The sequence below is a fragment of the Brachionichthys hirsutus genome, chromosome 3, assembly GCF_040956055.1.
Source record: "Brachionichthys hirsutus isolate HB-005 chromosome 3, CSIRO-AGI_Bhir_v1, whole genome shotgun sequence".
In the NCBI taxonomy this organism is placed as follows: domain Eukaryota; kingdom Metazoa; phylum Chordata; class Actinopteri; order Lophiiformes; family Brachionichthyidae; genus Brachionichthys; species Brachionichthys hirsutus.
The window spans coordinates 4,075,093-4,097,234 of record NC_090899.1 but is presented as its reverse complement, the minus strand read 5'-3'; the positions used below and the strand labels follow the sequence as shown (position 1 = coordinate 4,097,234).

Genomic DNA, 22,142 nt, shown 5'->3' with positions numbered 1-22,142 from the left:
CCCATGACAGTAAATATTCTTCTGGTTTTCATGTAAAGACACCTGAATGGAGGACGGGGCCTGTGAATACTTCTGTCAGCCAATTGGATGAAATCGTCCAACCTCCTCATTCTCCTCCGTTCCCCATGGACTTGGGAATTACGGGCAGCGATCATTTGTTCTTTCCTTCCACTGGCTCATGGTTGGAAGAAAGTGGCCCGGGATCTCATCACTGGGAAGACCGATGGAACGCGCCAAAGAGCAAAAAGGACGTTATGTTTGCTTCCTTTGGCAACAGCTTTATTAACCACACCAGTGCAGTTACAGGGGGGGAGAGTGGGTCTCCCTACAATGAGGGTAGCATCCAGACGTTCTTCCCCTATGAAGCACAGCTGCCAGATGGAAGGCCAGCAGGTGAATTGCTCTACTCCCACCGAAACTCATTTGGATCTGACAGATATGCTTTTGATTCTTCATTATCTTCCCAGCTTCACTATCCTCAGCAACTCAACCACTTTGAGCCTTTGAGCCAATTCAGTCATTCTTCAAATGGGCCTCCCCTAAGTTCCACCCAGATTAGCATGATGCATTTCCCCCCATCTCACATGCTTGATAGAGACCCAGCACATCCCGTTTCTTCTTTCCCAAGCCCTGACCACTGGTCTTTCCCTCCTATGAGATTGTACTAATGTGCCTTAAAGCTCTGCACGAGAGACATGCATGTGCACATTTCTTTTTGTTAACTGAAAAAATTAACTCTTAGTTCATGCCATCAGGCTTTGTCTACAGTTAATATGTGTGTTTTGTGGCCACATTTGATTAAACGTAATACACGTACAACAGTCCTCATATCAGGAGTTATTTTTTGTCTCATTTTCGCTGGGCTAAAGAAATCATTCATTTTTCTGTTTCCTTGGAGCTTATTTTTAATATGAAGAATTGTATATTATAGATACTTTAAGACAGATACTTTGTAACCTGGATGTGCTGTTGTAAAAACTTGTTTTATACTTTGTATGTGGGCTATATTTCAAACAAAATCTGTACAAATGTGCAATAGAAACATGCACCATCAGACATTTCTAAATACACAGTTAACTGCGAATATAACTTTTCTGATTCATGCTTGTGTGAATGATCTCGGCTTTGTGTGCAGCTTTATTTCACGACTCTCACCCAAGGTTTTTTCTTGATATTTCTGAGTAGAATAAAATAAAATAAAGAAATTAAGGGAGCAAGTAATAGTTTTCATCTGTAAGAGTCTCAGAATGTTCAGTTTCTTTAGTTTCTTCTTCATCTGATTGATCTTCCTCTTTTTCGGGTCTGCTTCCTGTTCTTAAGGCCCTACGCAGCTGCTTCCAGAACAGGTTTTGGGCATCTGACGGATTAGTGCAGTCTGAGATGGGCCACTGCAGATAAGTCCTCTTTAACATCACTTTCCTCATGCGGTGGTAGGAAGACAGCTGCCTCTCGGATATTGGCTCCAGAAACACAAGCAGGAGAACATCACGTTGCTCATGGAACAGTCTGTAGCTGGCCATTTGGATCTCCAGGGAGCACCATTCACTTCTTAGAAAATTCCTGCTGACCACACAAATAGTTTTACGGCTGCTGTACACAGCAGAGACGATGTTGTCGATAATATAGCGGCCCGGCTCAAAGTCTCTATGATGGAGACAAAGTTTAAAAGACGATCCGTCTCCCTCTAGGTTTGGCATCAACTGGTTCATGACCCATTGTTCATCAGAGGAATTATAAGAAATGAATGCATCATATTTGCAATTTTCCTCCTCTTCCCGGAGTCTTCGCCACTGTTCATTAAACCAGGAGGAGAGCACATAGTAGCCGTACTTGATTTTCCAGTAGAGTTTGACATGAAGTAAGGGGATAATCGTCAACAGAAAGACTGCAAGCGATGTGCTTAGGAACAGGTACTCCCCCAGATCGATGTAACATACTTTTGTATCAAACTTGTAAAACTTGACTTTTGCGTCATGCGGGCACGTAAATTGATAGAGATAGACAACCTGAACATTTAAGTTATTCAGCGTCCAGTTTCTCAGCAATCTGTTCATGCAGGTGCAGCTTAAAGGAGTGTTGCGTATATCAATATAGTGGAGTTCAGGTAGACTTTCCAGGGCATCAACAGGAATGGTCTGCATCACATTGTTGTTGAGCTGAATGGAGTGTAACTTAGTAAGATTCCCAAAAACGGCCTTCGAGAAGTTCTGAATTCCCATATTTTCTAGAGCCAGTTTGGTCAAATTCCTTAGATTTTTAAAGACTCCTGGTTGCAGTTGAGTCACCCCAACACAGCAGTTATCCATTGAGAGGAAATTTAAGCTTCTCAGATCATCGAATACGCCTGGGTCCAGATAAATGATCTTATTGTTGGTGAGACACAGAGATTTAAGTGAGTAGAGGCCACGGAATAGAGTGCGAGGTAAAACGGTGAGGCCATAAGGCCGCTGATCATCCATTTTCAGATCGTAGAGCTTTTTAAGATTTTTAAATGGTGTTAGCGCAATATCTTTGATGAAGTGAATCTGATTTCCTGCTAAATCAAGCACTGTTAGTGTATGTTGAAACACACTCCAGAGGGAGCTGTCAATCACTTTCAGATTGTTACCATCCAGATAGAGCTTGGACAAAAGCTTTAGTCCGGCAAAGCCAGATGGCTGAAACTGAGTAATTTTATTGTTTCCGAGGTCCAGGGTAGTCAAATTCTCGAGACTAAGAAAGGTCCCATTGAAAATGACAGAAATACGATTGTTGCGGAGGTTAAGGATTTGCAGATTGAAAAGATCTTTAAAGGTGCTTTTGAACAAATCGGTTAAGAGGTTATTGTCCAAACGGAGCGTCTCTAGATCGTGTAGCCCGTTCAGAGCTTCTTGATGAAGAAAAGCAATGCTGTTGATGTTGAGTTTCAGCGTTTTAAGTTGTGGTGTGTGATGAAAAGCATGAGCGTTGACTGAGAAGATCCTGTTGTAACGAATGCTCAGTAATTTCAGGTTGCTGAATGTAACTCCTTTTTCTCTACAGGATGGAAGGGAGGCGAAGTGGTTGTGCTCTATAGTAACAGCTGTTACTTTTCTCTGGTTCTCCAGAAAGTCAAGACAACTTGTTTGCTTCAGCTGGTTTTGGGATAGATCCAAGAACCCAGAGATTTCAGGACAGTAAAACAGTGTTTGGTTTGTGAGGCTCTGGATACCATTACTGTTCAAATCTAAATCTCTCAACTTTTTCAAGTCTCTCTTTAACAATCGGCATAGTTCTATGAGCAGAGTGTCATTTTTTAAGCCTGTGCCGGAAAAATCAACATGGCCAGGATTGACATTGCTGATGTTTAAAAACTCCACTATCTTGACACTTGTTGATCGCAAACGCAGATAGTTGACATGCCTTAGATCAACTCCATGAAAAGCCGCCGTGGGGAGCTTAAAATTGTATGAAAGGTCAAGAATCTGGATGAACTTGAGAGACGAATATTCACAGCCTAGCGTAGACAGAGCATTTCTACATAGAAATAACTTAGTGAGGGAATTGGGTAGGGACTCATTTGAATGGTTAAGAGAGGTCAAATTGTTGAAGCAAAGATCCAGTGTGGTCAGGTTTTTTAGATGTGACACAGTCGCCACAATCCCTGAGAAGCTTGTCAGAAAATTCTTCCTTATGATTAAACTTTGTAGATTGAGAACGTTGGAGAAAATGCCTTCTGGGAGCTGCTTCAGTTTGTTGTTGGTCAGCGAGAGAAACTCGAGGCTGTGCAGGTCGTTGAACAGAGAAGGGCTGAGATCCGATATGTAGTTGTATGACAGATTCAGAGACTTCAGATGGTGCAAGCTTCGGAAAGCAAGGTGATCAATGGTATTCAAGTAATTGTGATCAATTCTGATGTCTTGAAGGTTTGGTAGATGAACAAAGCTTCCATTGGGAATGTGCCGCACAGGATTAATGGTGATGGTGAGATTAATGGTCGATTGCGGCAAATCGCTTACAATAGCCGACAGGTTCTTCTCTTTTCGCCTGATGCACTTGAAGCTTTCTCCCTTTGACAGTGAGTCTTCGATGCAGTTGTTAAAGCTGTAACCACTGATGAGATGAACAGCACTGAGAACAGCTGTAACTGAGAGCAAGCGATAAGTCAGACCTGCCATTTGTGCACAGGAATCTGTGGATGAAAAGAAGGGCTTAACGTCCATCGTATAGCTGAAGTCACAATTTCAAATCCTTTTAGAGATACAACACATAGATCACATGTTAATTAATTAGTATTAGTTGCCAAGTACTAAAATACTCTAGTTGTAAAACATGGTGTGGAGAAAAAAAAGGAAGTATTTCATGCTAAATTATATATTCCTCATTTGAGTATTTTATGTGTTTCCAGTGAAATGTGATCTTCAGTCATGTTTGACTGGTTTCCTTTTTCATATCCCTTTTCTTCCCTAATCAGATGTTACGCTTTAGTTTCCAAACCCCATGCTGTTAAAATGACATATAGTCTGAAAAAAATAGAGCAGTTTGTTTCCTGCACTGCGTTTACCACAGGAATATTCTATAGATGACTAAATTACTACATTACAATATTATGTCGCAAACCGTGTATAAGTAATGGAAGCTACAGGATGCAAGTGACTAAAAATAACTGACGTGTGAGGACTTACTCTCATGTAACCATTACACACTTTCATCTAATCAGAAATAAATAGCAGTAACTACAAAACCTGATGGTATATTTTAATAGTTTGTTACAATAGCAGGTAATTATTTCAGCATCGCAGCCCTACCTGTTCACTGACATTCATTTGCCTCAGCTCGTCTCTTCAGAGTACGTCTCGCACAATGGATATCTCGAACACACACTAATGAGGAAGGGGAAGATCGTCGCTACGCATCCTTTCCCTTTTATATTCCGTTACTGAAACAGACATGTCTGACCGTCACGTGACAGAGTTATATCTTGTTTTGTTTTTGTTTTTCTTGTTTCTGTTTTGTTTTGATTAAAATTCTGATGATGAATGGACATCAATAAAACAAGCAAAAATAAATTACAGTAAATTAATTGAATACATACTATGCATTAGTGAAGAATGTTTAAACATGAAAAGCAGCATTGGTTGCATAATGGCAACGGCCATGTAAATGTCGTTCCTCATTGTTGGTGCTTTGGAAAAGACACATGATTTTATTTGAATGTGAAATACTTTACAGAGATTGTGCACAGACAAAGTTCCATACTCTTTTCTGTGATTTCAACTTTTGATTCGATGACCCCCCCCCCCCCTTCTTATCCTCTAATCCTCTGCTCCCGTGCCATCTGGCATAGTCCACACAGAGGCAGGCAGGCCATGACCGCCCAGTCATTACACACCGAGCCCTGCATGGGAAGAAGCATCGACGTTGCAAACATCAGTATTTAATTTTTAAATGTTTACTTACAACATTGCAGGTTTTAAGAACAAAATCATCTATTTGGTTTTGATCTAATGTTTGATTTTTATCATACTTACTCCAATATTATATCTGCTGCGCATGCTGGTCCTTAGGGCAATCATGGCACCGGGAAGGCAGGGCAGACAGCAGGATTCTCCATTGTCCTGAGACACTTTACAGGCCAGGATGCAAGGTATAAAGAATGCACAAAGACCTGCAGGTAACAGACATGTTGTCATCTTCATTTCACAGAGCTTCAGACATTCGACTCATCTGCATTAAAAAAAAAAGACTCCACTAACAGATGCCACAGTCTTCACAGCAGTCACACACATTTGAACTCCAGTCGGAGCTTCCAGTTGTGACAGTGTACTGTCTGACCGAGACCTGAGGCTGGGAGTTGACCACAGTTGACTGGAATTCCATTTCTGCAAGTAGAATAAAATATAAATCTAAATATTGATGATAGAGGATCAAATTATATTGTTAAATATATATACAACTATTCAGGACATTTTTATATCTCACCTTGCTTTCCACTCCTGTTGTTCGTGTATCGCCTCTACAAAGGTGCTCTGCGATTGTCGACTCTCACTCAAGTAAAATCCACAAACAGGGTGGCAAAGGCATGGGTGCAGTTCTTATATCCAGCGTGACATCATTCAGACAATGAATCCCAGTTTCATTTGCCCATGTGGGCTGGTGCAAAAACCTCATAAAGACAAAAAGCCAGATGTTTGGTTTTGAGGCGTATCGCGGCTGTTACCTAACGACGCCTTTATCAGCACTGAACAATGCAGTCATACAGAGCATATTTGTGTATCAGCCTACTTGGAATCAGGTGGGGCATGTGTACATACTGTGGGTCCAACAGCCTGATTGGGAAAATGGGAGTGAAATATGAGTTGATGCCCTTTTAAAAACGATGTTGGTACCGGGGAATATATGCACGTAAGGCGAGAAACTAAAAGTATTCAGAGAAAGGAATACTGGTAAACACAATAGGTACAACGTAAACTACTAATAGAATGAAACATTACGAGGTACCATCATTCTCTGCCACAACTGAATAGAAGGAAGAGGTATATTACGCTCTCTGGTAACTAAACATAATTCTGTGTAAATGCTTTCAGTTTAGTCATTATGTGGCAAATGATCAGAAGATAAATGGCCAACAAATATAATATAGTTGATATAGAAAAGCTTCTTTTGGATCTGGACTGATAAATCGGGGAAGTTTATTTTGGCCCATCTTCGCATAAAGCAGATACTGATAAAGGTATATACTGTATGTGGCGCAAGAGCAGCAAGGAATGGAAGAACAGAGATTTGAGGTCTTCCCTTGTTTGTCCACCAGAGAGCACTGATTAAATTATTTTGATTCTGACACTTTCCATCATAGTGTGCAGCTTTGTCGCAATCTTTAATAAAAAAAAAAAAAAGAAATGTTAAGGATTGCGAGGCCAGACAAAGACAGCAACCACGCACGCACACATTCATACACTGTGGACAATTTGGTTTAATCAATTCAACTAAATTGCATGTTTTTGGAGGCGGGAGGAAACCGGAGAGCGGAGACACGGGGAGAACATGCAAACTCCACACAGATAGGATTTGAACGCGGTACCTTCTTGCTTCACCAACAGCACTAATCACTACGCCACCGTACCATCCATATCAGTATCCACTTTTAATTATCACGTTTCTCTCAGTATGTTTCGCTACCGCCTATTCACTTGGCCTGCTGCGTCAAATTCTTCCACAGGAGATCAATAAAGATAAAGATTGTCTTGTCTTGTCTTAGTTAGTTTAAATCAAGCTTCTATGTTATGTAGTAAATATATTTGGTAGATGGTGGTTGAAGGAAGGAAAACTTCTGGGATGTTGCACAACAGACTGTTCCAGAAGACCCTCGGTTAAGATAGACGTAACCACAAGAGTGTTCAGTTCCTCATCCATTAATAAGTGTTGCTGAGAACAAAACCATAACACTGAATCTACATTTTGATCATCATATTCTGTCCATGTTGTCTTACTCTAGTTGTTTTTGTGGAACTGGCAAAAAAAAAAGGAGCATTATGGCTCGTGTGTGAACATTCTTCTCTGAACCAGCATCGGTGTGCATGAGCTGCTGAATGTCATTCAACATCCACTACGCATGGATTAACTCTTTGGTTGCAAAGAGGTAATCCACTGTTGAGTGCTGGAGTTAAATAAAATTGCATTGAGCTAAGCACTTTCACTTCTCCTTTGTTTGTAAGGGATAGTTTTATAAAACCTTTTTCTGTTTCTTGACCATTTAACTCCCTAATTTTTTTTTTTTTCCATTTTTGAAAATATGCCTTGTGAATAATTTCATACGCTCGGATAAAAACCTTTGCAGAAGATGCGGGTGCACAGTCCAGACAATCAAAAATAGCATATTTTCCATACAGAACACTAATTCTAGTCAATCATAGTCCGTCTGACTGAGCTTTACGAGGGCAGCAATGTTTTGAAAATATATGTCACAATTTCCCTAAAATGACACTCATCCATTCCAAAGTCTGTTTGCATCTGTCTGATATCTGCAAGGGATCAGTTCCTAAATTTGAACTTCTTCTTTCTGGTGCTATTTCATACGACATCAGGGAAAAGACAGCCTCTAAGAAAAAAAAAGGACATTTAATGTGTTCGTCTGTGTTCTGCACTTCAGATGCTCTGCTGCCTTGTTGTTTGCAACAAATATGGACCAAGAGATGCCGACCACAGATGACTACTATGTGAGTGGATGTTTCTATTTTCTATGAGGCTTTTTCTGGGCATTATCTTCTGGAACATAAGCAAGTTTATTATAACGTGTGTGCTCTTTTCTCCTTTTCTCTTTTGCCAATAGGACTACTATGATAATTACTCCACTGAACTGGGCAGCAGCCATGCAGCCCCATGCATGCAGGAGGACATCTACAGTTTTGCACAGACGTACTCCCCTGTTGTGTACAGTCTGGTGTTCCTCCTGGCCCTTGTGGGAAACGTGCTGGTGCTGTGTGTGATCAAACGCTACCGGAGCTCTCAGAGAGGAGGAGCCTGTGGCTTTTCTCTGATGGATACCTTCCTCCTTCACCTGGCCATTTCTGACCTACTTCTAGCCTTCACTCTGCCTCTGTTCGCAGTGCAGTGGGCTCACCAGTGGGTGTTCGGATTGGCTGCTTGTAAGATATCCGGTGCTCTCTTCTCCTTGAACCGCTACAGTGGAATCCTTTTCCTTGCGTGCATCAGCTTTGATCGATACCTCTCCATAGTTCACGCCATCAGCTCTGGATGGAAGCGTACCACGTGCCATGCACATATTGTGTGTGCCCTCATCTGGGTGGGCTGTCTGGGCCTGAGTGGAGTGGACATTGCCTTTAAACAGGTAGAGGAGGGGAACACTATAGGCCAGCATAAAGCCCTTCTGTGTCAGGTGTGGTTCACAGAGAACACTACACAGTGGCAGGTGGGGCTGCAGCTGGTCAGTGTGGTTCTGGGTTTCGGGTTCCCTTTGCTCATTATGCTCTACTGCTACATCCGCATATTCAGGTCTCTCTGCAATGCCACTCGCCGGCAAAAGCGCAGGTCTCTCCACCTCATCGTCTCCTTAGTGTCTGTGTTTGTCATTTGCTGGGCACCGTACAGCTGCTTCCAGCTGGCCGACAGTCTCTACAGGCTGGACGTGGTGACCGGAGGTTGCCAGTTTGGCCGGGTGGTGGACATTGGGACTTTGATCACTGAAAGCGTGGGGCTGATGCACTGTGCCATAAATCCCCTTCTGTACGGATTTATTGGGGTGAAGTTCCGGAGGGAGCTGTCCAAAATGTGTGATGGGCTGCTGGGAAAGAGAAGCTTGCTGGGGATGCAGGGATGGAGCCACAGGACGACAAAAAGAAAAAATGGATTTCTCAGTACAACAGAAAGTGAACACACCTCCTACTACACAGTGTGAATCTGTTTAGGGAGACAGGAATGGAGGGAGATATCTTATATGCATGGTTGTGTGACTAAAGACATTCAATAAATAAATATAATTCTGTTTAAAAAAAGTTCTCATCACAAAGCTTTCAGGTAAATTTGTATTTCTTCCTCCGGTGCTGGTTCCATCTTGTTAGCATGGATCTTCTTGCTCATTGTTTCTGTGTATTAAAACAAAATCTGGTAATGTTATTATTAAAGTCAGGTTACAGCATACAATTAGCCACATGCTGTTCCTTTATAGAAAGGTTTTTGATGTTTTTGATTCATAGGTCAAGTCTTAGGAAAAAAAAGTAAATGTAGGTTTCATTTTCCTTTCCTTCTCATTGGCAGCTGTGCTTCAAATTTGAACTCTGTACTGCATTGTAATTCGTTTTTTATATATAAAACTCTTTTAATGTACACCGATTTTTATAATAAATGTTTAAAATAAATTATTAAAAGCACAATGTTTTATTTGAATATTAATCTCAGGTTGTCATTTGATTTAATTCAGCAGGGAATGTAAAAAGCATTGTGCTCAGTTTCCACATTTTTGCATCTAAAAGCTAAATATTCCATGACAGTTTAATAATCAGAATCAGAATGCTTTAATAATCCCATCGGGAAATTATATCGGCAACAACGGTCGACGCAACAAAGTGAAAGCATGCCCCGTGTGAGGCTCGAACTCACGACCTTCAGATTATGAGACTGACGCGCTGCCTACTGCGCCAACGAGGCACGTGAGCGCTTGATCCTTCGCTAATGTTGGATTTTCTCAGTATCGAGCCCAAACAATGATATTAATTCAAGATAAACTTCTGGATATTGATGAAAACCTATCACCACCATAACCTCAGTGATTATCGTTGGATAATAATATGCGGCCTGAAAAATATTTCATCCAATGATAAACAGCCAAAATGATTACTTTCGTGTTAACGAAAAGTCTATAATGTGTAAACTACAAGTAGAGTTGTTTCCATTATATTAATTAAAGGAACACGTTGTTATGTTAAACTATCACAACAGCGCCACCTCGTGGAACGCGCTCCACGTTGCAGGGCTTTGTTTGACTTCTTTGTGTCCAGCTTGCACCCCTTGTGGACTGTCAGCGTCAAGTCAGGCGTAAAAAGCGGCTAAACGGAAGTCCGGCAATTCAACCTTCACAATAAATCACCTATTTTGTATAACTTTGTAAAAACAAGTGATTTTGGCAGCACATAATGATAGCGACGGTTTAGTTTGTATCTGGTTTTCTGTTTTTGCATTGTTTTACCTCTTTGCGTTTGCTCACACTCGTAGACGCTGCGTTGAATTTCACCAGCTTCTCTTACTTTGAAAGAGAATTGATTGCGATCGCGTGTTGTTGTTGTTGCTTTTTTGACGGAGTTGTCTGCATGTTTTGTCTGATATGGCAGTATCGATAATGTCTGAGAATAGCGTTGATTCGACGACCGTAACCATTCAAGTCGGTAGGGAAATTACGTTCATTCTTTCGACGTTGGGTGGATGACGTCACGACCGTGACCGCGTTGAAGCGTCCAGCTGGTGAAGCGCATTAATTGTTTCTTCGTCCGTCTTCAGCCTTCAAAGATGCGTTGACGCTTAAATGATAGGTTTGGTGAGACCGAAACTTGGAGTCTGAAAGTTTTTTTTTTTTGTGTGTGTGTGTGTGTGTGTTCTTGTTGTTTTTTTACTTCATGGGCGCTCAACAGCTGCGGGAGATCCTCCAATAAGCTGTAGATCCCGGCGTGGACGAGTCACCATCAGGTTGATATCCCACAGAGAGCTCTGAACTGTCTTATGCAACCCTTTCTGGTAAGTCAGATAATGAATTTGCATCTTCTCAACGTGACATAATGTTTGTAAATGATAGCCTAAACTGAATGTTTAAAACCCGGTTATATGTGCTCCACTTTCCACTTTCGTTCTCATGAAGCAGCTCCTACACTTGGGGGTTATGGATGGATTTATTTAGATTAATAATAAAAATGTTTGGTGTTTTTGTCTTAATGGAAATCAAAGCAGTTTAATGTCCATAAAATGAAATAACTCGGTTTGGACTTGAGTAAGTGAGAGGAGACCCTGAACACTGGAATTACTTTATTTAATGCAAAAACATTATATTTTGTACATTTTAAATCAATCCATGAAATGATTGTTTGCTTGAAATGTCCCGATCTTTGGAATTTATTTTTATTAAATATTATTGTAAAATTCAGAATTTCTTTTTTTAATAATCCTGTTTTCAGACCGACCAATAAAATAATGGACTCTGGTGAAAACAAAACCGGCTGAGGGGAGATAATAACCGTGATCTGCCTTTGATATTATTCATGTGTGCAGGATTGAACTTTTACACCATGAAATAAGATTTGTGATGTTTCGTGTCACCTCAGTTTTAATCCAGAATGTTTCAGTTTCAGCAGCAGCAGTAATAATGGGGTCAGTCAAACTCATCATAGAGATCATTGCAAGGGTAAAATCTGAATTTACAGCACAAATTGTGCGTGTGTGTGTTTGTGCGTGTGCGTGTGTGTGTTTGTGCGTGTGCGTGTGTGTGTTTGTGTGTGTGTGTGTGTGTGTGTGTGTGTTTGTGCAAGAGGAACTACACTTCTGAGTCACTGTTGCCTCATCCAGTGAAATTGCACCATGCGATTTGTGTGTGTGGGGGGGGGGTTTCATTATGATTATAAAGCTTCAGCTGGGTTTCCCAGGAGGAGATTTTTCAAGACTCTCACATGTCTGCCTGAAGAGAGGAAAGCTTGACGTTTGTGCCATCTATTCTCTGAAGGGCTGCAGCATTTCTCCTTTCTCACAGCATTTTAACAATTTTGTCTCCACAGAAGAAGATGGATGTGGTGCTTGATGGAATCTTCCGGCAAAATGTCACCTATGACTATGACAGTGACTACGAATATAAAGACGACCTTGAGCCAAAGAACAGTGAGGTGTTGATCCCGTTGTTGTACTCGGTGGTGCTGATTGTTGGCCTGCTGGGGAATGGACTTGTCCTGGCTGCTTTGGTTTGGAAGAGGCGGTTCTGGACAATATCCGACATCTTCGTCCTCCACCTGAGCGTCGCGGACGTCTTGCTCCTGGTGATGCTGCCCTTCTTGGCTGCGCAGTCATCTCAGACTTGCGGGTGGTGCTTCAAGGGTTTCGTCTGCAAGATCACCGGAGCTGCTTTTAACGTGAGTTCAAACCGATATCTAGAACAGACACACCTGAAATTGAAAGGAATGAAAATGTGAGGAAAATTGTTTCTGGACACATTTTCAAACCTGTTTAAGCGTGACTCTTGGCAGTCCAGGTTCATTCCACTACCCGGAGGCCCTCATAACACGAGGCTTCTGGGAAAAGGAAAGCGCAAAGAGGAAGCGAAAGTGAATTCATAAAGCTGAGACTGGAGCTACACTGAGCTTTACCCAGCTTTCCTTTTCTTTTTCAGATCAACTTCTACTGTGGGATCTTCCTGCTGCTTTGCATCGGTCTGGATCGGTGCCTGTCTATGGCCCATGCCAGAAGGCTGTTCTCCCAGAAGAGACCCGCTTTAGCTCACATCAGCTGCCTGTTGGTCTGGCTCTGCTCTCTGATCCTCTCCATCCCCGACTGGATTTTCATGGGGGCAAGGAAAGACCCATCACATGAGAAGCTACTGTGTGTTCATAAATACGCCCAGTCACAAACTGACTGGCGGCTGAAATCACGCCTGCTCCACCACATGCTGGGCTTCCTGCTGCCTGCAGCCGCCCTCATCATCTGCTGGTCCTGCGTTCTACTACGGCTGCAGCACGGCCTGAAAAGCCTCCAAAAAGTGATCTCCATCAAGGTGAACCTGTCCCTGGTAGCACTCTTCTTCCTCTGCTGGGTACCATATAACATCACACTCCTTGCGGACACTGTCAGGAGTCGCCCCGGGGAATCGAATGATTTATCCGTAGATTCCGAAGGGTCTATTAAAACAGCTCTCGTGGTCACGTCTGCTCTGGGCTGCGTTCACGCCTGCCTCAGGCCTCTGCTCTATCTTGGCCTGTGTGCAAACTTCAAAAAACAGATTCTGGGTCTTCTGAGACGTGCCGCGGCTGATTCGGAGCGATCGCTGTGGGAGCTGGGTGTAGGCGAGGACGTCCTGCATGACCGGCGCCGCGAGGGGGAAGAGCTGAAGCAGATGACAGGCGTCGATCATCAGATTCCGTCAGCTCAGTGCTGATGAATGGCAGAAAAGCCCCCCCTGTGACTCAGACGTGGCTCCACCTCTGAGGGAAATTTGGTGTGAAATCACATCACGGGTCAAAAAGGAAGAGAACAATACTCTGTGTAAAGATGACAAGTAGGTATTTATAAAAGATGACTCCCTCATTAATGGGAAGGTCTCGTACTTATTTTAAACACTTTAGCTTGTCACTCTAAACCAAGTGGTTTTTTTATTCAACTGTATATATTATTCTTATTACGTACTATTAGTACTTTTACTATGTAACTCAAAATATTTTCCTCTTTTTACATGTAGTGGATGGAACATTGTGCCATTAAATATTTTTCAGGTAAAGCTGCTATCCTTATCAGTGTTTAAAATGGTATTCCATTAAACAGTACAAAATAGTTTATGGCTTAATCGCTGACAACAAGTAGCAAAGTCTTTCACTTTCTATTTTATCCTCAAGCTGTAAAGAGTCTGTGAATTCCAGGATTGTCCTGGGAGTAAAGGAATTTCCCACTTGGCACATGACATTGGCTTTTTTCTGACTCCGTTGTTTTGCGCAGTGGGAGTCCAGGCTGCTTAACGATAAATAGGAGGTGATGTCATCAGTCAGGTGACGGAGTAAGACGGAGGAGGAAGAGTGAAGTAAACTGTTTGCTGCTGTGACCTTTTCATGGCTCATGTTTACTCATGAGATGAGATCAATGCTGTTTGAGCACAAAAGCAGGAGGAAACGAGTGTTGGTGGGGAAAATAGAAGAGGGCAAAGGGAAAGTGCATGCAGTCTTATTTTGAAGAGCATGTGTTGAGCGTTAAATCTGTGGTTTCGCCCTCTGTGCAGGTTATGACCTGCCTGGAATGCCTGATTGAATGAAAACTGAAACATGTTAATGCAGCCTGAAATAAAGCCTGCTTTCAAATAATCTGAAAACTCGTGTGAATCAATTTTGCTTTCCTCTTTCTGCTTTAAATGCACGGTTATTTACTGTAAACTGATCTAAAGATTCCCAGGTCAGAAATGCTGTTTGACTGCGGCGGCAGCAGGAAAACGTCAACTTTATTGTGTTGTATTAGTGTATATAAATCACACTGAAAACCTGTTTCCTGTTTGAAATGGAGACAAACTGTTCATGGACTCTTCTAAACCTGTTGTCGGCGTAATCACCAACTTTGTTACGTGCAGGAAAACATGGAGGGACTGTTTGCCTCAAAAACGAGGTCTGCAGCTTTATTTAAAATCCAAATGTTTAAAAGTTTGACTCTAGGATCTAAAGTAAAACCAAAACACAATGCTTGAAGTGTTTGAATGGGACTGTGGGGCGTTTGTGTGCTTTGCTCTCAGCAACAGTAACCAGACCTGTCCAGCTGATGCCTAATCTGGAGGAACCTGTTTATACCGTTGGCACGCGGGTTGTCAGTGGAATCTAACTAACGCCATTGTTTACAGCACTGACCTCCTCATACGGCCAGATGTCAGCCTGTCATGTAAAGTGTAGAGGAAGACGCGTTAGTTCCAGGATGTTGTAGTTAATCATGTGTGTTTTGAGCAATTTCCAAAAGTCTGCCATGATGAGCTTCGGCATTTCTGAATGTTCTTTTGCACATATGTTGACACTCGGCTGCTCAAACCGCGCATGTGAAGATGTGTGGCTGCTTTCTGTCACTGTTTCGTTTTCCTGTCAAAGAGCTGTAAGACATCTCCACTGAAACCGCTACTTGTGGTTTGCAGATTTATCTATAATCATTAAACATTTTCGAGAATGCTGCAGATGAAAGATGTCCAAAATAGTTTTTTTTTTGCTTGTATGAAAGAAGGGGATGTTGCACAACTTGACCTCTTGTATACTTTTAAATTGTGATTGATGGATCTCTTCTCGGTGTGCCGTCTGAAAGGCAACAGCTATTTCTGTGCATATGTTCTTCTTTCATCAGTGTACCAGAAAGAAATTGAATCAGCCATGACAACTTAATTACACGCTGCTTTAGTGGTTACATCCTGTGGTCATAACGGGATGCTTCTGTTATGCCATCATCAATCATCTTCACCAAGGTGACCTATCCATTAGCATTCATCCCATCGGCAGGAGAACACAGGATTAACTTGATCAGCCGAAGCCACCTGGCAGCTTTTTCTGCAGAATCAGTGATTCGATGGCCTTCCTCACTGCCAGAGTTTGGTCATTGTTTTACTAAATGACCTATATTGGTTTGTGATAACCTTTTCCACCCTTGTGCTTGGTGTATTTCCCATCGTACTGTACATTAATTCACGCGATCGTGCTTTTCTCCCAGGGTTCGGCGACCTAAAGCACTAGCACTAGCTTGTTAGAACTGAAAAAAGATAACAGTGTTCTGAAGGAGTCTTGTTACATGCAGCGTAATTACAAGGCCATCAATAATGTGGATTTTGTGGGTAAACTTAATGCCTTTATAAACAGGAAGGGCCTCATAGCATTTAATACACTTCAACTTAGACAGTTTCACTTAAATAAAAACGGCTTTATATAGACAGGGTATCTAAAGAGCAAATTGTAAATGTTTGTCAGTATTTTTTTGGAGCAAAAGTCAAAGTACGTAATGTATTAATAAACTAATATACAGTGGAATTGTATATCATATAAATTTATGTGAATTGCAGTAAAAACACTCAATGCAGAAATGCATGTCGTCCTGATTCATCTTAAAAGGTTGTGGAAAATGGAAATTACATGGTTATGCTGTAAAATAATAATAAAGCTGCTCCCAACAAGTAAAGCTCTTTGACCTTAAATCCCAGTGGGACAGTTATTTTGTCCAATGGGCATGAGGCGGAGACCGCAGTGTGTCCCGTGCACATGCCTGTTATATAACACAGGATATATATAGACACATGCTGTACAGTCACACGTGTTTGTCATCATCCCGTCGCAGTCGGTTCGTGAGGTTTGTCCGTCGGCATCTCTCTCAGATAGCAATGGAGTTGGAGGTTTCAGCAGACTCACTCCACACGGAGCTTCTCCTGCTGCTGACAGTTGAGTGGACGCCGGTCTTCACTTTGCAACCCATCACCCTCAGGATGTCTAAGAGCTGACGCCGGAACTTCACGCCCACAAAGGCGTAGAGGATGGGATTGAGGCTGCAGTGGAGATAACCCACGGTGGATGTGATCGCCTTGGCTTTCTCCAGAGATGACCTCACGCCGCAGCTTTCACCGTCTTCGTTGGAATGAAGCGTGTCCACCATGAGTGTGATGTTGTATGGCGTCCAGCAGGCAAAAAAGACCAGCACCACAGCCACGATGACCCTGAAGGCTTTTTGCTTTTGAACGCCCTGGGAGCTGCAGCGCAGCCTCTGCAGGATGCAGGAGTAGCAGAAGATCAGGACAGCTGAAGGCAGCAGGAAGCCCACGATGTGGTAGAGCAGTCGCGATGCCAGACGCCAGGAATCTACAGGCTGAAAGGCAAGCTTGTTGTCTTCTTCTAAGTAAGAGGTAATCGAGGGCTTCTCCCGAGAGACGAACTTTAGGTAGTTTCGAATGCACTCTGTTGTGCCTCTTCTGTTGTCCTTCACAGCTTCCAGAAAGATCCAGTCGGGTAGGGAAAGGAGCAAGGAAAACAGCCATACTGCCAAGCAGCTCAGCTGAACGAACAGGGGCTTCCTGCGTGAGTACATCTGCGTCGCGTGCACAATGGACATGTAGCGCTCCAGACTGATGCAGGCCAGGAGAAAGATCCCGCAGTAGAAGTTGATCTGAAGGTATGAAGACATCGGACAAAGAAAAGTTGAAAAACGTTGCGAGCACTAGATAAATATTACAGTACAATTCACTTTGATGCAAACTCCTGCTGCGTCTCGCCCCCCCCTCCCGGCACGTCTCTTACCGTAAAAACAGCTCCTGCGATCTTGCAGAGAGGAGTGCCAAAGGTCCATCCTTGCTGTTGGCCGGCCTGTGCTGCCCAAAAGGGCAGCGTCAACAGCAGCAACACATCTGCCACGCCCAGGTGGAGGATGAATTGGTCAGTCACGCTCCAGTTCTTCCAGCTCTGAAGCAGAACCCCCAGCAGCAGTCCGTTTCCCAGGACACCCAGGATAAACATCACTGAGTACAGAACTGGGATGAAAACTGCCTCAAAATTCCTATTCGTATTTGGGTCACATGTGTTACCATTGTCACAACAGTCATTTGTGAAGTTATCATAGGAGTAGTTGTCAAAGATGCCATATAAGTCTTCATTGGTCAGTGTAATGATGTCGCTGCCAGCCATCAGGAAAGTCTGCAGAAGAAGAAGAAAAAGATATCTATCTATCTAAATAATAAATTCATTCATTTATTTTATTAACAGCTTATCCTGTTCAGGGTTACAAAAGTCCCAATCAATCATTCCATTCTCTCTGCACAGGTTAGTGGGTATGAAATGCATATGACAGGGACAGATGAGTGATCTCTGCCTGCCACCGTGGTCTCAGTTCCTTGTTTAGTTGAGGGATAACTTCCCTCTTATTTAGTCATAACTTCTGTAGATACGTACTAACTTGCTTTGTTGTTGTGAGAAGAATGGAAATTGTTGCACATATCCAGGAGGAAACACAAATTAAGAAGCTAATTTTAAGTATGAATCAAAACGCTGTTGCGCTTCTGTCACCTGTTGCATGAATAATGATGGTGAATGATACAAAAGCTTGTTGTTCTTCCACATAAATTTGACACCCGCCTGATTTTTCATGTTTTATTTTTCTTCATTCTTCAGAAAACTCTGCCCCTTTTTAAAGAATGACATTGAAATGTGGCAGCACACTGACAAGCTACAAAAACACACACACATACACACATTGCATTCTATCACACGTGGTCTCTTACTTTGAACTGAAGGTTTCAGAATGAAAAAAAATTCAATGTATGTAAAAAATTAAAATGACATTCACACTAATGGTTTATAAAGTAAAAAATTAGACAGGTGTACAATATAAATACATTATGTGAGTGTTTTGGTATTTTTTTGGGTGTAATATAAATACTTAGAAAATAACAATATGTGTATTTGAATTTAAATGCGTACTTACCGGCAAATATAATAAATGATGAAAAAAGCAAGGAAATAATAATTTCTATAATAACCTACCAAATTGAAATCCCCTTATTGTATTCTTCTCACTGAGCAGGTTCATAAGGCCACAGCAGTGAGCGCTGTAGTGAGCTGGATTCTTCAAACAGCTGCATCTATACAACCACACAGAGGAAGCAGAGACACGACCAAAAGTATGATAATGAGGAGCACGCAACCTTGCAGCGCTGCAAGGGGGACGTTTGTGAAAGTCATTTTTACTTTATTGTGATCAAAATTCCCACATTCACACTTCTGTTTTCATTTTTTTTGTTTCTCAGAGAAACATTTTAAAACTTTGATGATGAAGGTTGATGGTGAAAGCAAGGATATTATTTGGTGAAATCACCTGACAGTACAGATCAGAATTTTTTTTGGCAAAATGGCAAAAATATTCCTTGGTATGATTTTGCCTGACTTTTTCTGAAATCCTCCTCTTATTTGAAAAAAGGGACTTTACATTAATGTGATGCGAGGATTAAGCTAAAAGCACCCAAACTTTGCCTCAGTATGACACTATATTTTCCAAACATACAGATGAATACTATTTCTCTGAATTAAAACTGAAAACTGAACACAGTGAGTGCCGTCTGAATATGTAACTGAAAGCAAACATTTTCTTCCTGATTGCTGATATTGTGACGTGTATTATGTGACAAGAAAGCGTGACAACACTGTGTTCAACGCCATTTGAACAATGCTGATGGCCTCGGGCATGCAAGATAAACTGCAACGGGAGCTGCAGAAGGCAACGAACAGAATGATTTCATCATTTGGGAAAAGATAGTGAAGCAAACTCAAATTCAGATTTATTTATCAGACAGCCATGGCAGATTAACAGATTAGTATTTATCTTTTCGGAAGAAATTAGATTTTTCTCAGTATTGCTTCAAGACTCGCCCACCGTCATGCAAATGCAACACCTGCAGTCGCATTGGCTTTGCAGCGTCTGTCTGTTTCCCCGGTCTCAAGTGCAAAACACTGAAAGCATGTTCCTGTTTTCTTCACACCTTTTCTCTCCACTTCTGTTTTGCAGGCTTTTATTTATTTTTTTCAGTGAACGGTGCTGATGAAGGAGCAAACACCTGGCCACAATAATCACGACCTTTAATAGAATGTCTTGCTAGATTATTTAATTATGATTTAAACAACTAATTTTAACATAAAGGAGATGTTTTTTTGTGTGAATGGTTGAGCTATGAAATTGTGCAGACTTTAAACGAATAAATTAAGACACCAATTTATTTTTTCTTTATTTTTATGTGGGATTCAGTTAGGCTAGTAGCCTTAGTGGTGACTGAAGTGATTTACTTCATTTTCATATCCACACAAATTCTATCCAAGCCATTTATTTGAACATTAAAGAATAACGCATCATCTGTGTGACTGCTGAATGTTCGGTTTTTGAGCCCCTGGCCTTCTTTTTGCTTAATAAGCACAAACAGGAAAAAGTCTGCATTTTGATCACCTGCTGTTGAAGTGTTTGAGTTTTTAATATTTTGGTTTTTTGCACTTTATCTTTAAAAGATTTATTTTCAAAATTTTGATGGAAGTGAAATTACATAAAATTAGACTTGCTTTCATATGACATGTTGCAAGTGTGTTCCTATGTTTAGACATTGTTTTACAGAGAAACCATTGAAAATTGAGGAACTAAAATAAACACAAATACAAAAAAAAAAAACATTCTGTCATTCCTGTAATGTTGATCTTTAGTGGTCCACTTCCATTAGGATCTAAATGCATAGGAGGCCTCATTCATGATGATGATGATGATGATGATGGTGGTGGTGGTAACGCACTGATTTATTTATTTTGTGATGTAGAATTTAGATTCATTAAAGCTCCATGAGAGCGAGGAATTCCGTCACAGCATCACCTTCCAAAAAAAACTTAAATGATGGGACAAAAATGCTTAATCCTTCAGTAGTGAAATTGGGATTGGGATTAAGAGGTAACAACTTTCTGACAAAGGCTACTGGGGTCAAGGTTTTCTAGGCCTTTGCATTACACTCCACGATGCATCAGCCTTTGCTCTTTGCAAACTTCCATGTTAGGATGACCCCCCCCCCCCCCCCCCCCCCTCCGTGCCCAGAGAGGGCCAGTCTTACACGACAACATCTGATTTATGAAACTTGATGATGATGAATATATTTATTAGATAGAATGTTAGAGTACAAGTACAGTCACACAGTAGCATGTATTACAGTACAAATAAAGTCAAACATCCTGTCTAAGAGGAGCATTTCAAAAAAGCCCTTGCGGTCTTGTTTCCATTGAAAGTCCTTCGTACATAAATGCGAAGGACTTAACTTTCAAAGAGAAAGAACGCTTTTCACTCTTGTGGATTTCCTGTGTAGCATTTGCTGCAGTGGTTGTCATGAACCACATCATTATCATTTATACTTCAGAAGTGAACATCGTCTTATACCAGCCGTCTGCCAATGCCTGCTAAAATGAAAACTTTACAAATATTCTTCATGCAGCCATATGTAACGGGTGTGGTTCTGTTCATCGTTAGAAGTGTAATGTTGACTTGGGGCACATCTGTTATCCTTAGTGATATCTGCGTTGTGTTCTTTGAGTACTGCACTGCATGAAGGAAGGGCCTGGAAACTGCGTTGACCACTAGAAGCACTTTCACTGGCAATTCTGCACAAATAATAGAAAATAAAAATGTTCTTGTCACACATGTAGTCTCGTCTCCGATGCACACGGCGCTCATCGGTCGCCTGCTCCTCTCAGATTGTTTAGTACAGACTCCAGCAGCTTATATAGTGCATATACAATTAAGACAGCTTTTTTTTAAATCAATACTACAATTGTAACTTATAAAATAAAATACATGAATTGCATTTTCAAAATACCCAGGGTAACTTAATACATGAACAGTATTGTTTGAATATGTTGCACAAATAACATAAAATAAAACTGGTCTCGTCACACATGTAGTCTCGTCTCCCACGTAGTCTCGTCCAAATCAGGCAGACGGTGACCCACAATCCCCTGAGCTGTCCTCACCACCCGGGATAGGTCCTTCCTGTCCTGCGCCGTGCAGCTGCCGTACCACACGGTCGCACTGAGACACAGGATGCTCTCTATCATGGCCCGGTAAATGTTTGCAAGCAGCACAGAGGAGAGTCCAGCCCGCTTCAGCTTCCTGAGGAAGAAGAGCCATTGCTTTATTGAATTCCATGGGGAATTTGTCTCATTGTTGCTCGGAGCAGAAGAGAAGGTGACAATAGCTCTCCTGATTAAAAATAAAACATTTAGTGAAATAGACAAAATTGAAAAATAGGCTCCCTTCATGCAATGTTTTTACAGTACTGAACAATGCTGTAGGATCCACATCAAGCTAATTACTGAACAGTAATTATGCTGTATATCTGTTTATATGCAATAAGTCTCTACAGAGCGCTATAACATTCCCATCCACGAGAGGGCAGTGTTGTATAAAGCCTGATGATGTCTGTC

General features: G+C 41.6%; 5 protein-coding genes and 1 non-coding gene across 6 annotated transcripts; 2 read left to right on the top strand and 4 right to left on the bottom strand.

The window, feature by feature from the left end:
* Positions 1 to 1,205: 1,205 nt before the first annotated feature.
* On the bottom strand, positions 1,206 to 4,136 carry tlr21 (toll-like receptor 21). The gene has a single exon (XM_068759500.1). It carries the CDS (start codon positions 4,134 to 4,136, stop codon positions 1,206 to 1,208), a length of 2,931 nt encoding a protein of 976 aa, XP_068615601.1.
* A 1,130-nt stretch (positions 4,137 to 5,266) lies between these two features.
* Positions 5,267 to 6,013, bottom strand: cnfn (cornifelin). The gene is made up of 4 exons (XM_068759508.1): positions 5,941 to 6,013; positions 5,715 to 5,840; positions 5,490 to 5,626; positions 5,267 to 5,356 (listed from the first exon to the last, which is right to left on the bottom strand). Exons 2-4 carry the CDS (start codon positions 5,836 to 5,838, stop codon positions 5,267 to 5,269), a joined length of 351 nt encoding a protein of 116 aa, XP_068615609.1. The 5' UTR covers positions 5,839 to 5,840; positions 5,941 to 6,013.
* Positions 6,014 to 8,138: 2,125 nt separating this feature from the next.
* Positions 8,139 to 9,373, top strand: cxcr3.2 (chemokine (C-X-C motif) receptor 3, tandem duplicate 2). The gene is made up of 2 exons (XM_068760411.1): positions 8,139 to 8,174; positions 8,288 to 9,373. Exons 1-2 carry the CDS (start codon positions 8,139 to 8,141, stop codon positions 9,371 to 9,373), a joined length of 1,122 nt encoding a protein of 373 aa, XP_068616512.1.
* Positions 9,374 to 10,049: 676 nt separating this feature from the next.
* Positions 10,050 to 10,122, bottom strand: trnam-cau (transfer RNA methionine (anticodon CAU)). The gene has a single exon. It is a non-coding gene; the product is annotated as a tRNA-Met (tRNA).
* A 2,114-nt stretch (positions 10,123 to 12,236) lies between these two features.
* Positions 12,237 to 14,492, top strand: LOC137911324 (C-X-C chemokine receptor type 3-like). Its single transcript, XM_068755685.1, has 2 exons — positions 12,237 to 12,578; positions 12,836 to 14,492. Exons 1-2 carry the CDS (start codon positions 12,237 to 12,239, stop codon positions 13,595 to 13,597), a joined length of 1,104 nt encoding a protein of 367 aa, XP_068611786.1. The 3' UTR covers positions 13,598 to 14,492.
* Positions 14,493 to 16,530: 2,038 nt separating this feature from the next.
* On the bottom strand, positions 16,531 to 18,264 carry cxcr3.1 (chemokine (C-X-C motif) receptor 3, tandem duplicate 1). Its single transcript, XM_068755674.1, has 2 exons — positions 17,448 to 18,264; positions 16,531 to 17,316 (listed from the first exon to the last, which is right to left on the bottom strand). Exons 1-2 carry the CDS (start codon positions 17,829 to 17,831, stop codon positions 16,531 to 16,533), a joined length of 1,170 nt encoding a protein of 389 aa, XP_068611775.1. The 5' UTR covers positions 17,832 to 18,264.
* Between the last annotated feature and the right edge of the window lie 3,878 nt (positions 18,265 to 22,142).